General features: G+C 37.6%; 3 protein-coding genes across 3 annotated transcripts; 1 reads left to right on the top strand and 2 right to left on the bottom strand.

Moving 5' to 3' along the window:
- Window positions 1–7,402: 7,402 nt before the first annotated feature.
- Window positions 7,403–8,865, top strand: LOC113294809 (testis-specific Y-encoded-like protein 2). The gene is made up of 2 exons (XM_026543186.1): window positions 7,403–7,539; window positions 8,370–8,865. Exons 1-2 carry the CDS (start codon window positions 7,403–7,405, stop codon window positions 8,863–8,865), a joined length of 633 nt encoding a protein of 210 aa, XP_026398971.1.
- Window positions 8,866–15,012: 6,147 nt separating this feature from the next.
- On the bottom strand, window positions 15,013–15,855 carry LOC113294808. Its single transcript, XM_026543185.1, has one exon. The coding sequence runs from the start codon at window positions 15,853–15,855 to the stop codon at window positions 15,013–15,015; it is 843 nt and encodes a 280-aa protein (XP_026398970.1).
- Window positions 15,856–16,297: 442 nt separating this feature from the next.
- On the bottom strand, window positions 16,298–17,028 carry LOC113294807. The gene is made up of 2 exons (XM_026543184.1): window positions 17,017–17,028; window positions 16,298–16,921 (listed from the first exon to the last, which is right to left on the bottom strand). Exons 1-2 carry the CDS (start codon window positions 17,026–17,028, stop codon window positions 16,298–16,300), a joined length of 636 nt encoding a protein of 211 aa, XP_026398969.1.
- Between the last annotated feature and the right edge of the window lie 229 nt (window positions 17,029–17,257).

Genomic DNA, 17,257 nt, shown 5'->3' with positions numbered 1-17,257 from the left:
TGAAAATAGTGCAGCTGATGCATTGTCTCGGGTGGAGATTCCACACCTAATGGCTGTCACAACACCAATATTTACTGGGGTTCAGGAGATAGTTCAGGAATGCCAAAATGATGGTGAGATGAGCTTACTTATTCATGGGTTGAGTAGAAATCCAAGTTTTAAGGCAAACTACTCTTATGTGGATAATATTTTGTGATAAAAGGGTTGAATTGTAGTTGACTCCACTTCTCCTTAGCGTGCTAAGATTTTACATGAGTTTCATGATACCCCAATTGCTGGACACTCTGGATTCTTACGGACGTATAAGAGATTGAAGGAGAACTTTTATTGGAAGGGTATGAAGAAAGCAATTAAATCTTATATTGCCGAGTGCGATGTATGTCAGAGAAACAAGTCAGAATCCATCTCCCCTCCAAGTCTCCTTCAACCGCTACCCATTCCTGATGATGTGTGGCTTGACATATCGATGGATTTTATTTGACGACTTCCCTAATTCTAGTCGTAAGAATTCTATAATGGTGATAATTGATCGTCTATCTAAATACACTCATTTCTGTGCACTTTCGCATCCTTATATTTCCGCTACCGTGGCAGATGTTTCTGTTCGTGAAGTTGTACGTCTTCATGGCATGCCGCGTACAATTGTAAGTGATCGTGATCCTATATTTCTAAGTAATTTTTGGGAAGCTTTCTTTTCTCTTCAAGATACTAAATTATGTCGGAGCTCCGCCTACCATCCACAAACGGATGGCCAAACTGAAGTGACAAATCGCATTTTGGAGTGCTATCTTCGTTGTTTTTTTGGGGACAAACAACACAGTTGGTTTAGCTGGTTACCGTGGGCGGAATGGTGGTATAACACCACTTATCACTCAGCCATTAGAATGACTCCATTTTAAGCCGTGTATAGTCGTCCACCACCAACTGTTGTGATTTATTTTCCAGGATCTACTGCTGTCCATGCTGTAGATACTTCTTTGCGGTCTCGTGATCGTACCTTACAGATACTTAAGACGCATCTCCAAACTGCTCAAGATCGAATGAAGTCCTACGCTGATGCTCATAGGACAGAAAGAAGCTTTGACGTAGGTGACTTGGTTTATCTTCGTCTACAACCCTATAGACAAACTACAGCTGCAAATCAAGTGTATTCCAACTCTCTCCACGTTTTTATAGACCTTTCCGCGTCGAAGAGAGAATCGTACTTGTTGCTTATAAGCTACGCATGCCTCCAACAAGCCGCATACATCCTGTTTTTCATGTGTCATCCTTGAAGTTGAAATTAGGAGCACATGACACAGTTGAATCCAACTTACCTACAGCGCTAGACCAGTTCGAATGGGAACCAGAGAAAATCCTGGATCGAGGAATGTTTAAGCAACGCAATGTTGCGGCAACTCGTTGGTTGATTAAGTGGAAAAATCGTTCCGTAGAAGAGGCTACATGGGAAGATGTCGCAGATTTCATTAGTCGTTTTCCTGCCTTTGCAGCTTGAGGACAAGCTTCATCTGAAGACGGGTGGGATGTTGGGACACCGACACCAACTATAGTTATTTTAGGAATTAGCTTTATGTTTCCTTATTTGCAAGTTATTATGTTCTCTATATATATCCCCAGTTTTTTTTAGGTTTGGACATTGAAGAATCAAATTATTAAGCTTTCTTAAGAAGTGGTTGATCTCCAATCAAAAGATCAGCTGTTCTTGTGTGTTTGTTAATATTAGGATCAGCTGATTAGTACCAGGATCCTATCATTCCTTACCTCTACCTTCAAAAACTCTTGAATTCCTCTCCTTCCAAATCTGTCATAGAAATGCATATATCATTTCCGCCATATCTCCCTACTCCTTCCTTATAAATTATCAAGATTTCTAATAGGGGGTACCAAATCACTTGGGGTGTACCATTTTACATATAAGACAAAACAATCATTTGCCTGTGGGTTGGTACACCCCCAAGCAAATTGGCACCCCCATTAGCAGCCTTGTAAATTATTGAGTTTGCAGGATTCAAAATGACTACACACAGAAGCTGGGACCACCCAATCAATTTTAAAACCTTCTAAAAATCTTGACCAAACTTTGAAGGCATAATCACAATGCAGCAACATGTGATCTGATGTCTCCACTTTATTATTGCAAAACACACAATTCACACTCTGCACTTCAATTACTCTGTGACTGAGCATGGAGAGAGTAGGCAAAAACTAATGAAAATAAGCCCATAACATAAAACTTACCTTTGGTGGAACATGCTTCTTCGCTAGAAACTTATTAAAATCACTAACTGGATCATCATGCACCCGCACTTCATAATATTTCTTAACATTGAAACCACTACAGAAACCCAAAGTATCTTCATCCTCATTCAAACCATGTACATGACCCAATTCATTACACAACATATCCAATTTCAATTGTTCAACTGCACACAAATTCCTCCTTGAACTTCAATGCAACCTTCCATTTTGAATCATCTGATCCACTGAAGCCAACTTAGTGTTACAAGCCTTGTAAATTGCAGGAAATCTTTCTCTCAAAACCCCTCCTGAAGTCCAATTATCCAACCAAAACCTTAAAGATTTTTCATTATTCAATTTGAAATCCAAATGATTCTGCAAAAAAGAAGAAGAATTAATAATGTTCTTCTACACACTCCTCCCCACAGGTTTCACATCATCACTTGGAATTAGGATTTCACAGTTATTGTCGAATTTTTGTTGCATTATCTTCCTCCATAATGCTCTGTTCTCCCTAGTGTAACTCTAAATCCATTTAGCTTTCAATGCTTTACTAGTACATCTAAGATTCTTTGTCCCCAATCCACCTAAAGTCTTTGGTTTAAAAATTTTCACCCAAAAGACCCAACACATCTTCATATTTTCATTACTTGAGTCCCATAAAAAATTCCTCATCAAACTTGTGAGCTTTAATTCTAAACTAACTAGCATATGAATAAGTGACAAAAAGTAAATTGGCAAGCTTGCTAAACAAATCTTTATCAACACCAACCTTCATGCCTTTGACAAAACTAAAACAAAACAAAACCCCCCTTTTTGGTGATAATCTTACAACTAAAACCTCTTGCTCCTCGTGGGAACAAACTTGACTACACTATATTACTTGTTAATTAGGTGAAAAAATATTCATTAATTTGTTGTGATTAAGACACGCATCACTTCCACGATAACTGTAAGACTAAGTTACTCTAGAGCACTCATGAAATACCAGTATCGTTCAGGACCGAAATAAACACAACTGGGAACCGAATTTGTAAGGAAATAAACTATGTGGCATCTACTTAATTGTGTTTGTAGTTTTCTATCAAATGTAGATTTGATCTACAATGCTTGAATGATCTTATATCAGAAGAGAAAAACCTTAGGATATTCAAAAATTATAAGTATCACAAATACAAATACAGGTTTCAAAACTATCATTCTTTCAAGATATTTGGACCCGTGTTTCAAGGATCTCAAGTGAAGTCTTTAAAAGTCGAATCTTAGATCACGAAGATCCTTTAGGTTTTGGAAATGACTGGGCTTGTAGTGAGGTTCTTTTCTTAGTTTGGAGTTTATAGACAATAATTGGCCCAAGTAAATTCTTATTAGATTAGTGACAAAACTATTAATACATATGTAATACAAAAAAGATAAACTTTAGTGGCTCCTATTCCATAGTCTAATCTTCAACGTTCCTTGAAATCTTCGTCCTTCCAAGTACTCCAATGATCCCAAAGGTCGTAAGTGTAGCACCATCGTTGTTGAAGATCGGTAACTATAACAATGAGAGAAATCGAGATTCTCGATCATTATTATACAGTGTCACAGTATTATTATATAACATCAAAGTCCAATTGTATCACGACTTTAACAATAATACTACGGTGATATGTATCACTCCCCCTTAGTCAATACTCCATCTCGATCATGGAAACCACTCCCCCTTACACAATGATCCGAAAACCATATGTATTTATCGTGTGAACTACAATATTTCTCCCCCTTTTGGTCAATAAAATTGGCAAAGGTACAAGAATGAGATCATAATGAAATTTCCACAAGAGACGTTTCATGACAAAAAGAAAAATACATACCAAATTAATTTAGATGCAATCTAATAGCCGAAGCTAACATCATTCATCAAGGAGTTTTAAGATACAAGATAACCCCTATAAAATTCCACAGCCGCACTCCCCGCAAGATATTACCATTAAGCACAAGTTCAAAAGAACTCTCCCCCATTTGATGTCATTATCGAGAGAACAATAAGAGCGACCTTAATTTCGAAAGAAAAGAAGGATTTTATATTGGACACCAAAAATCATAGGAATGATTTTCTATATCCAAAGCTCAACCAAATTAACCACAAGTAAACCCATGATTAATTCAATTGGAATACGCAACTAAATCAAAACCACAAAAGTGATCAATTTAATTGAAAGTGCTCAACATAAGTAAACTCACGGAGCTACGACTAAGTCAATCACACGGAGATGACTAACTAACCGTTCAAATACTCAACATAAGGAAAACCTTACGGCATATTGACTACATTAACCAAAGAACATGATAGTGTAGCCTTTCATATACTCAACACAATAACTTGTGGAATATATGAAAACTCAACTAGATTAATTACAAGAGAACCTATAATTAATCTAATTGGAATACAGATAACCAAACTAATCACCGAAGTAATCAATTTAATTATTTTGGGCTCAACATAAGAGAACTTATGGAACCCCGACTAAGTTCATCATAGAATATGACAACCTTAACCGTACATGTACTCAACATAAGAAAGAAAACTTATGGAGTACTAACTAAATAACCAAACTAGTTGATTAATTTAGTTTCTAATGCTCGACATATAACATCTTATGGAACAACCAACAAAGCCAAGGTAAATCGACTTAGTTGTAAGGTGATCAACATAAGGCACACAATGGAGCCTTCACGGTAAAACATAATAAAATGGATCAATGAAGATTAATACCGTGGATTACATACAAGGATCTATTCTATTTTCCATCATAGCGACATAATAGACTTTATCCTTGTTGAACAAAAGATTTTATCATATTTTCCATCAAATTAATGATTACATAGGCTTAACTTTTGTATATGTCAAAAGTCCATTCGTCCTTTCATCCATATGAATACCGATTCATGAACGACTTTACTTTTGACTGCAATATGGGACCTTCAAGTTCACGGTTGTAAACAATACATATCCCATAAAAATATTGCAATATCACAAACCATTAAAATACTGCAATAAACATCATCCTCCAAATATTTTTAGAATTTAATACCAATAAACCTAAAAAATAACCATAAGAAGATGAAAACAATAGCTATGTGTAGTCACAATCATCGCTATTCAAAATACTAGTTATTCTTCCAACTAATCCAAAAAGAAGACTTACTAGGCATATAAGACTCAGTTTTCCTTGATGATTTCATACCTCTGAAATGGTCCATCAAGGTAGGAGTCACTGATATCCTTGACGTTGTTGACCGTAGAGACACCATGTTCAAAAGTTAGAACGTTGACTTTTCGATCAATAGTGCGAGAATAATGACGAGCCTTTGCACAGTCAAGGATAACTTTCTTCTGATTTCTGATCAAGATATTCTGAGTACCAAGGATTTTCGCCTGTCCATCAATTACTACCAAAGGTCTTCAAACTTTGAAAAAAATAAATAAACTTTCGAACCAAAGGAATTAGCTATGCATGACGATTCGTAGGAGTGTATAAAATTAACCTTGAAATCCAAAGAAGAAAAATGAATGATCCCAAATATTTATACTTGTGGACTGACTCATTAAGCTTCAGGTTCATGACCAACAAGAGTTAATTCGTGAACCAAAATAAGAAAAATTACAGAGCTTTGCCCTTTTAGGTTCGAGAATACAAATAGGTACGTTACCAAACTCAAATGTAAAATAAATTACAGGAAAATTCAATCCTTAATAGATTCGTGAACTCAAGTAGTTAGGTTCATTAACTCAAAAGGAAAAAAAGGCTTCAGGAGAATTTCCTTGTACTAGATTCGCAAATTCACCTATATAGGTTCTCGAACTCAATTGCAAAAAGGCTTCATGAGATTCTCTTGTACAAGGTTCACGAATTTACCTATAAAAGTTTGTGAACTCAAATGACATATAACCCAGGAAAAGTTTTTCTTCTATGGGTTCGGGAACGCAAAAGATAAAAGCTCTCAGAAGAAATCTCTATAATAGGTTCGCAAACTCAAAGACCTTATTTGCCTTTGAATTTTGAGTTATATAAGCTTTATGTTCACAAACTCAATTCTCAAGTTCGTGAACTCAAGTAAATGAAAATCAGTAGTAGTAAACAACCAAAACAAAACCTTACAAACTCAAGAAAATTTTTACAAGCCTTGAAATTTTCAATAGAATTTGTGCTTTTCTCTCAAGCTTAGGTTCGAGTTCTAGACAAGCAAGTGCTTGGAAGTCGAAACAACACTAAACGTTAACAAGAATTTAATCTGTTATATGATCTTCTTTGAATTATGATCAACTACTAAATTCCTCGACTTTTACTGTGATTGATAATTCGATACATGGAAAAAATACCATTGTACTACAATGACATCGGAAACTACCTGTTACCTAACATATGTGTAAAATCTTTCTTTCGTGCGTAGAAAATGGGCGAACTTAGAGTATGAGTAGGCGTGAGACTTGGATTAGATGGTCGGTCAGAAGGCTTGGCCTAGCCAGACCCGTGCTGAAAATTCTTTACCCAAATTGTTCTTCGAACCCATGGAACCTATGTAAGTGCTGCCGAAGTTTGGACAACTTTGTGTCCCAGGTTCCTAAGGTTCCTGAGGTTAACTAAACGCAAGTCCCACCCCAAAATATGACCCGATAAAGACACGTGTGCTTGGATTTTTTTTTTAATAGGACGTGTTTGGAATCAAGTGACAATTGATGGGGAGTACCTACATACAATACCCCCAGCTACGATGTGGTCGGGCCACATACATTTTGTCGGTGGCCCCTCTTTTTTTTGACACATAACTAAAATACACCTGAAAAATAAGGGTGTTTTTCAACGCTGAATTGGGGGCCCTGGAAAATAATTGGGGGCCTCACCAAATTTATACCCACACCAGAAAAGATAAGGGGCTTCCAAAATGATGGTGAAAATACCATTTTACCCTTCTCAGAAAAATAACCCTAAAATCCTATTAAGACTTAAGCTAGGCCCCCATTTCAATCTAACACAAAACCTTTCTTCTTATCCTCTACCCCTCTCTCTATCAGTTCCTCATCCTCCATTAACGACCGTGGAGAAAAAAAAATCATCAGATTCATCGTCCAAATCGTCGATGCGAAAACTTTAATCGACGATTAACTTCTTCTACAAACATGGCACGTACGAAGAGGACTGCGAGACTAGCCAATCAAATCCGCAATCTCGTCGATATCGTTAAAGCGGCGAAGGAGTATTCGAGAACAAGTAAGAAATCAAAACCTCCGGACAAACAAATGGCTCCAATTAGAAGGTATGTCCTTTAAAACCCCCAACTCTAACTTGGGTTTCAGTTTAATTTGATATTCTGCTGAAAATTAGTGTTTGAATCGGAGAAATTGATTTCTCAGAATGGTAGTCGTTAATCACTAAGCTTGAATGTCTAACGATTTTTCATCTTTGCTTAATGATGTTTAATGTTTGGTTAACGATTTTTGATATGCATGTTGGACTTTGGAGAAATCGTCAACCATTAGGGTGGCGGAGAAATTGATTTCTCAGAATGGTAGTCGTTAATCACTAAGCTTGAATTCTAACGATTTTTCATCTTTGCTTAATGATGTTTCATGTTTGGTTAACGATTTTTGATATGCATGTTGGACTTTGGAGAAATCGTCAACCATTAGGGTGGCGGAGAAAACGATTCCTTCGGTAGTTTTTTTTTTAGGTTAGAATCGTTAACCAATTGTTTTTTCTTAACGATTTTTGACATGCATGTTGAAATCATCAAGAAATCGTTAACCAATTATTTAGGTGAAAACGACCCATGTGTGATTTTTTCTGACGACCATTTTTATTAATCAACGACTCCGTGATTTTCCAAACCACCACTCTGTCCCAAATAATGAAAAAGTCGTCCACATAATTAGAATAAGTTAACGATTTTTGTGGACGACCAATTTTAGAAGTAAACGACTCTGCACCATACATGTTTAGTCTTCTGTCAAAAAAATAGGAAGAATCGTTAAGAAAAATCGCTTGAATCGTTAATGATTTACATGTGGTCGTTAGGTTTTGTAAGAGTCGTTTATTTTAGGAACTTTTTCTGACGACTCTTAAATATTTTTGTTGTTGGCCTTTCAGTAACAAGAATAAAAAGGATAAGAATGTCTTGGTAACTCCTCCATCCAGACCTCCCCGCAACCAAAAATACCTAAATGCGGGTCTATTACGAGGAAAAACACCGAGTGAGGTAGCCTTAATTATCCGTGAACCCATAGAATCATGTGTTGATTCCTCTGAATCGTCGTCTTCATCATCTGTTGTTATATCTACAACCCCAAGCGATGAAGAAGAAGTCGCGGAACATGAAGAAATTCCTTTAGGAGGTGAATATGTTGCTTATGATGATGAGGAGGGTGGGGATCAAGGTAACGGTGGTGATGGAGGGAATGGTGATGATGGTGGTGATGGAGGGAATCGTGGTAATCGTGGTAATGAGGTGGCAGAGATTGAGGAAGAGGGGGATCAAGGTAATGATGAGGATGCAGATGGAAATGGTAGTGGTAGCGGTGATGAAGAGGGGGAGGAGGAGAATGGTAATGAAAGAAATTATGGTGGTGGTAGTGATGAGGAGTAGGAGGAGGAGGGTGAAGTTCAGGAACAGGAGGAGGATGCGGCTCAACCACAGGCAAGGCCGAAGAGGACAACTCCAATTGCACCCAGCGCGCGACACATTCCACCCATTCATTTGCAGCTTAAGCGTCTTAGCAATGGGAAAGCCAAAGGTGAACCTAAAGACGACAACAAAGTTCTATTTGGATATGCTAGCTCGTGGGCCCGTACCATCTATGAGACAATTGTAACATTCTCAACTTTGCTCTTTGCTTTTCATATGACATGTTGAAAATCAATTTTTTTTGTTTAATTAGTATTGTTTTGTCTTTGGTAGGATCATAATAATGCATGGCGTATTTTTAGACACCAATCGTCTTATGCAAAAATAAAAAAAAATAGCCGCTGGAAGGTGAATGTGCAAGAGTCAGAGAAATTGTTGAAAACTCAGGTTTGTATGCTGCGGTAGAGAACTCTGTGATTGTGTATGACAAGGATGCAATATCATGCTTTTGTGAGAGGTATTATAGTGAAACCGATACATTCCAATTCCCTTTGGCGAGATGGCAAAGATCCCTGAAGATGCAGAACAGATTCTAGGATTGCACGTTGAAGGAAAATCCACTGGTGACAAGTTCTCCAAAAGGCTAGGTTGGGATAAAATTTATCGATTGACGATGAAGTTGTTTGGGTGGGATAAAGATACAACGATTGGTCTTTTTGTCAAGGGAAAAAAGAACCTAAAGAGAGAGTTTAAACTGAAAACTATTAGAGATATGTATGCTGGGTCACTTGAGAGAGACGGAGACAATCAACTACTATCTGATTTGGAAGTTCGTGCTACGACAGTCGCATACTTGTTATATATCCTTGGTTCGGTCATATTTCCCGATAGCAAAGGAAACAGAGTAAGTGCCAACCTTCTACAACTTTTAGACCCTTTGGAGAATGTGAGTATGTATTCGTGGGGGACTGCGGTAGTATCACATTTGAACGCTAAGCTAGCAAAGGCATCCCGGGAACGAACTTCTCAAATGAACAAGAATTTGGCTCTACTTCAGGTAATATGAGTTATCAAATTTGTTCATTCTTTAAATCATTTGTTAGCTATAATTTAAAAAATTTATTGTGTTTTAGGTGTGGATTTACGAGCATTTCCCTTCATTTATCAAAGACGACGAAGACGTCCAATTGGAGCCAACCTGGAACAATACTAAACCAATAGGAACCCGCTACAAGTACATGGGGAGTCAGGATAAGGAGGAAACGTAGAAGTTGAAGTTGTTAGCCATGCGCCAATCATTGGAAAACATCACCGCCAAAGAGGTAAAATTTGATCCATACAAGGAAGCTAGAGGACATGCAATCCCAGATATTTCATATTACCATGGACCTCTCTTTTACCCTTATGGTTATTCAATGTACAATCTGAATAGAGTAATGCGTCAGCTTGGGTATGTTCAAGATTCACCCGATGAGGATTATGTTCCACTGTACAATTATAAACTAAAGAAATGCAAGGCGGACGGAAAGGCGTTGGCGGTTATTTATGAACCTGAGCTTAAGACTGAGCATTGGAATAATAGGCATGAGGATGAAAGAAAGGTAAACATCTCTTGGTGGGAGTTTTTTAATGAAGGTCACGAGGTAACGGAAGATTACATGCCATGGTACGAAAGCTTCTCCCACAGTCGGGTGATAAGGATTGATCAGACTATGGGTAGAAGGAGCAACAAAGCATCTTCCTCTACTTCTACAACCGACACTAGAGATGATTCCACTATTCTTAAACTTTTGGTAAGTAATTATCTTTTGAATTTTGTTATTTCATTACATACAATTTTAATAATTTTAATCTTAAATGGCATTTGAATGTAAATAGCGGGAACGGGTGAAGATCTTTATGAAGTCATTTTGTTGCAAAGACGACAAGGGAGAAGTGATAGAACCTGAGAAAAGCCGTATGTACGCTGACTACTGCAATCACATTGAAAATCCCCAAGCGAAGAAAATGTTTGCTGATTTGGAAAAACAATGTAAGAGGACAAGGAAAACAGCTAGCCAACTAAGACAAGAACGTGTTGAACAAGGTGAAGGAAGCAAAGATGATGAACAAGGTGGAGAAGATGATACTACTCCAAGTGGCAGTCTTGTACAGGGTCCTTCAAAGAAAAGCCGGAAATCATCAAGTCAGGGAAGTCAAAGAGGTCGAGGTGGTGGTGGGGGTCGAGGTAGAGGTGGTGAGTGAGGAGATGTTTTAAAGTTTGATTAGACCTAGTAGAACTATGTCTTTTGGTATTGTCGACTTGAACTTATGTGTTCCTTAGATACAACTCTTATCTTTAGTTGATACTATTGGTTTGGTTTGAATGGTTTGTTTGTTAAAACTATTTTGTGTTAACAATTTAGCATAATATTTAGAAGTTGTTTTGTCTATATGATTGTTCAAATGACGATGACCATCGCATTGAAAAGCTGGAAAATATGTTAATGTGAAGTGAGAGTCGCACACTTTCGTTTATATTCCCTTAACGACCATTCTTATTCATCAACGACTCTTTCGTTTTTGAAAACCACCTCTCTGCTTGGAAAACTCCAAGAATCGTTAGGTAAAATGACAACCATTAACGATTCAAAACTAACGACCATTTCATTAAACCAACGACTCTTCCGTTTTGAAAACCACCTCTTTGCTTGGACAATTCCAAGAATCGTCAGGTAACATAATAACCATTAACGATTCCAAACTAACGACCAATTTATTAACCCAACGACTTTATATTGTACATATAGGAAACCAGGTAAATTCCAAGAATCGTTAAGTAACATGATAACCATTAACTATTCCAACTAACGATTAGTTTACTAAACCAACGACTTTATATTATACATATAGGAAACCAAAGAATCGTCAGTGAAAAGCTTCAAAAATTCAGAGTCGTCAATAGAATTTAAACAGACGTCAGTGGAAAGCCAAAAAAACATTTAGAGTCGTCATTCTTGTCTTTGCATTACTTAGTATGGATAGTCTAGAATTTGACGATTCAAGTGTTCTTCGATGAACCTCCTTGCACGCCGGTATAAAGTCGTATATTATTTGTGGTGAATAAACTTTCTCTTCCCATTCTGAATTCTCCACAGGCCATTGAAACGTTCCAACTAGAATCGAAAGAATGAAATGTATTAATATGCGAATTTGTAACGATGACATAGGTATAAAAATGATCGGATAACTCACTTTTTTCCCTTAGAGGAGCTTGTGGATGATAGTCGTAAACCATATTTATCACTTTAACATACTCTCACATTGCGCCTTTTATGTAGTTGAATTTAAATGCCAAGTCTCTCCATTTACGGTTATTGGGATTCCCGATACGTCCGTAAAAGAACTCTTTAACTCTCTTCCAAAACATTGAATAAATTTCATTCGGACGTTCGCGGAACGTATTAGCAAACGATTTAACGAGACACAAGTCTTCAAAAGATTCCCATTCCGGCATTGCCATTGAAAGTTTATGTTGTTTGATAGGAAATGAAATGTTTGGGACAATTTTCTCAAAAGAATGTGTGGTGTTATATAGAGTAAAATCCCAACGGTAGGATAATTTTGAAATTCAAATAATAAAACCAAATAAAGGTCGTTAGGTTACTACATATATGTTAACGGCCACAACCTTGTTCTCAACAACATCCGAAATAGTAACATACGAGTTAAAGTTGATCTAAATAAAATCTTCTTAACACACTACATGTAATTCCTTTTCCCAGTGCGAGATTCAACTATTAATGCGGCTTCGAAGTGATAAAACCACTCTTTTCTCCATTTGATATATGTTTCTTGTGTCGCAAACCTATCCCCTCGGTACCTAGCAAGGAACTCGTTGTACTTAACGCACAATTTCATAACATGAGTAACTCTATCCCCAATGTGAGCTGCAGTATAATCATGGCGTTCTTTTCTGTAGTTTTCCATCTTTCCAACAAAAGGACCTGATAAAACCAAGTTCCAAAACATAGTGTCACCGGGTTGTTCTTTGCCGATATCCAAGACTATGTAATAATTTTTAATACACTTAGTCTCTTCCTCAACTTGCTTCATTCTTTCCCTGAGTTGGAATTGTTCTTGACCTCTCTTTTTTTGCCGCGAGCCTCCGTTCTTCTTCCACCGAAGCCGATGACGATGATGCTGATCCATTACGGTATTTTTTTTCTTCGGATTCTTCCAAAGCTGCAAAGTATTTTCCAAGTGGTGGTGATGTTGATGATTTTATAGTAAATTGATTGCTTCTTTTGCTTATCTCTTCTTCCATTGCTGCAATTGATTTCGTTGTTCGTTTGCGTTTTCTTAAAAAAATTCAATAGATGATGGACTTGCCATTAAAAGAAAATATTTACTCTGATTATTATGGGGCTGAGATCTTTATATAGAAAATTTCATAACGGATCTTTTTTCGGGAAAAGGAATGTGCAGAAATAGCCGTTGAGGTCTGGTATATTTGAAGTCGTTGGTTTGTTAATATGGTCATTAACGACCTCATATTGGTATGCCTATAGTCGTTAGGTTAGTAATAGAACAATAGCGACTCTGAAGATGCAAAAACATCCAGGAGTCAACTATGGAGTAGTAGAGTCGCTAGGATACTTATAAATTCCTTCACGACCAAAGAGATTTATGTTTGTAGTCGTTAGGATACTAATATCACAATAACGACCCTATTTCGAAAAACATCCAGGAGACCATCAATAATGGAGTAGTAGAGTCGTTAAGACACTAATAAACATCTTAACGACCGTAGAGATTTATACTTAGAGTCGTTAGGGTACCATTAACGACCCTAAAGTTGCAAAAACATCCAGGAGACCATCAAAGAAGGTATACTTAGAGTCGTTAGGAAACTGATAGAGTACTTTACGACCAACGAAAGGTATAATTAGAGTCGTTTTCTTAATAATAGAAAATGAACGACCCTGATTTTCCCAGACCATATTACAGGGATCGTTAATTTTTATGAATACAATATTAACGACCCTTGTTGATAAATTAAGAGTCGTTAGGTTAAATAGAATAGCATTTTAACGACCCTATTTTGAAAAAATACAATTATAATCATAAGTTCATGACACAAGATAAAACACGTTGTATTCGTTAAGGATAAGTGATATACAAACATCCAAGTTGTAGATACAACCATATTCCAAAAGCATACTTCAAAATAGAAAGCTTCCGAAAAAACATATCCTTCCACATTTATTCGCACAAGCTAACGAGTTCATGCATTGTACTTGGTGTCTCCAAAGCATTCCACAAGTTCATTCCATACTCATACTGGTTTGTACACTCCTTGCCGTAGTCTCCCCAATCACCATAGGCCACCCGTGGTAAAGGACATTCTTCTGAAATTTTCAATCCTATGTAATGGTTATTTCTGGCATGTGCCATTATAATTCTTCTTTTCTTTATCGCCACCTCACACCTAGCTTTTGAGGGTACATACATACAAGAGCCTCCCGGGAAGCTTTTGCTAAATACAATCACAACAAAAGTGAATGTTTCCGCTAAAAGTTGACCACCAAAAGGCATTTGCATCCAAAACTTATAACCGGACTTCTTCGACCCCTTCCGCCATTTCACGTTAGATACCAACTCTTTGAACTTCAATTCCTTCTCTTTTGAATCTCCTTGCATGATCATGGTTAAATAGAGTTGCTTGTCCTCGACAAGTTTAGCCGTTATTTTTGTTCATGCATATTCGATTTGGGTGAGGTTAAGTTCATCCGCGTGCTCGATATGCCCTAATTATTCGGTTGCAACATGGTAACCACAATTCCCATCCCCATCAACGTCGTCGGTGGATATAAGGTGATCTAAGATGACGTAAGGAAGTTGGTCGGTATACTCTTTGTAAAAAGTGTAAGCAACACGATGTGGTCTTCCTTGCGAATCCCTAGGTGTCTTAGGATTACCCTTTATTCCTCTTATCGCCACCATACCACTAGTTTGGCTTTGTTGGGTATCGACCGCATGCTCAACAATATCCATATCTTCGTTTTCTTGCTTTTTTGACCGACCTCGTTTCTTAGGAATTAAAGACTTTTCGTACTCCTCATATTCCGCCTGGACATGCTCATGACGTGATAGGTCTCTATCGCAACCCTTGTCATTGTTAACAGTTTATTTAAATGACATTTTAGTTGTTGGTCTTCCGGGTGGTTTTTGTTTGATTGGATCTTCTTCAAACCCCAAGATCTTACGGGCGGCATGCCACAAGTTAGCAACCAAAATGTGTCTTCCTGCACAATTCATTTTTCGGTATTTTTCGTTGATGTACTTGCCAATCTCCAAGTCTCCAAATTCTTCATCGGCTAAACTCGTGGGCTTTGGGATGAATGAAAGTTGCTGCCAGAATGGATCGATATCTTCAAGAGGAATGTAATCTTTGTACCCACCAAGTTTATGTTTACAAGGGAGGCCGAGCCAAATATCGGTTGTACAATTACACTTCGTCTTCATCACCTCTCCGGCCTCTGCTTTAACTCTAAAATGTATAATCTCATCCATCATATAGTTAATTGCCCACCATGATACTTGGTGTGCTACCAACCGTAACAAAGCTTTGTCCCTTATGTGTTGCATCAAAAAACGGTCTTTACTTTTCTCCATATGCTTCACTATTTTCCTTAGGTCATCCTCTGCGTGCTCGTGAATAGCTTCTTGTACCGTAACTACCCCACCCCTATTTTGATCCAATTTTTTTTCCAAAAGCCCGTGAGACTGCTCTACAATACTTGTAGACTCATTTTTGAAGTGCTTGTATCTATTGGTCCATGCATAAACAAACTTCTCCTTCCAAGGATTCAACCATGTATTCAGGCAATACTCAACAACCTTCTTATGATCCGTGCTCCAAACATCAATAAACTTCTGCAAGTTAGCATAATACTTAACCTCTATTTTCGAATGAGCCAAATAATCCCAATCTTTGCAAAAAAACTTTCCATAGATCCCCCTCTTCATCGTATTTTTCCTTTTCTTTCTTTTTCTCTTCCGCTCGCTCTCTTTTAGAAAGTTTACTTAAACGCTCATCTTCCTCCTTAGAACGTTGATTACCCTTCTTAGTATGGATCTTTTGGATTTAATTCTTGCAATTAGAAAAAAGATTGGTTTGGATGTGCCACGTATAAAGAAATTGTTGAGCAAGTGGAAAGACTTGACGAACGACACTCATAATTGCAAAATCGCTATCCGTAAATCTAACCTGCGGCGTCTCTTCTCCAGGGTAAATCAACCTCACTTGTTCCAACGCCCAAACATAGTCCTCTATTTCTTCTTTTTCCATAAAGCACCATGCAACGGTGAATGAATTTTTATCCGAAGTATGGCTTACCACGTTCAACATCGGCATGTTATACTTGTTTGTCTTGTAGGTGCAATCTATGAATAGAACCTGGTAAAAACACTAAGCCAAATCCACCATCCTTGGATGTGCAAGAAAAATATGAGTCACTTTCTCATCCGGACCCACCTTAGTTTGCATGGCGTAGTTAAGAGTTTCTGATAACCACTTTGATTGTTGCATAATAAACCTACCAACCCATTCGGCTCTCTTAATCGTTGCTTTGGAGGCGTTGATTGTGGAAATGGTGGACAAGTTATCATTATCTTCCGCCCTTATTGCATTTAGGATCTTAAGTGGTCTAAATCCCTTCATCTGCCTAACTTTATCCATCTGATGTGGTTTCAACCGTGCATATGCAGGGTGTCCATATAAACTTGTGGGTGGAGGATGGTTATGATGACCGTCCGGAATACTATACAATCGGAATAGATCAGCTTCATGACGTCTTTTGAAAACAATCCTGAAAGGGCATTCACACTTCTTCAAATTTGTTCTGTAGACCCTAGTCTTCTTCTTCTCATACTTGTAATTCTTTCCTTTGTGACTTTCTCCCTTCTTACCCGCTCTCTCGCATACCATTTCCATCTTGTTACGATCGGCGTGTCTACTTTGAACAACCACACACATCTTTTCTTTTGCCGTAGGGATAAGCCATTCCTTGATGTCATCCTTGGTTTCCCATGTCTACATTGAGCAAACAATTAAATTAGACAACCATGAGATCACTAATAAAATTATTTGAATATATAAATACATCGATTCGGTTAAGGTAAACGTACCAAATCAGTCATATAGTGTTGGGAGGTATCCGGACCCAATGTAGATACGGGTTCTGGCTGGGAGCTTTGTTGTACTAGCAACTAAAAAACAAAACACAAAACCATCATTAGAGGGTCGTCCAGATCTTATATGTACAAATGACGACTCTTAAGACATTAACGGTAAGTTTGTCTTAGACGATCAGTTATTAAACTCACTAAAGGGTCGTTAGGTTATATATATAACCCATGCCGACTCTAC

Source organism: Papaver somniferum, chromosome 7, assembly GCF_003573695.1.
Source record: "Papaver somniferum cultivar HN1 chromosome 7, ASM357369v1, whole genome shotgun sequence".
Taxonomy (NCBI): Eukaryota; Viridiplantae; Streptophyta; class Magnoliopsida; order Ranunculales; family Papaveraceae; genus Papaver; species Papaver somniferum.
Note: the sequence above shows the minus strand (reverse complement) of the source record. Positions and strands in the feature narration are given on the sequence as shown.

What these genes read in the sequence shown, in the direction of transcription:
- LOC113294809 (XM_026543186.1), top strand. Translation starts at nt 7,403, where the DNA reads ATGGCACGTACGAAGAGGACTGCGAGACTAGCCAATCAAATCCGCAAT. An exon ending in CAAATGGCTCCAATTAGAAG is followed by an intron (nt 7,540 to 8,369) that starts GTATGTCCTTTA and finishes TTGGCCTTTCAG; the next exon opens with TAACAAGAATAAAAAGGATA.
- LOC113294808 (XM_026543185.1), bottom strand. Translation starts at nt 15,855, where the DNA reads ATGAAGAGGGGGATCTATGGAAAGTTTTTTTGCAAAGATTGGGATTAT.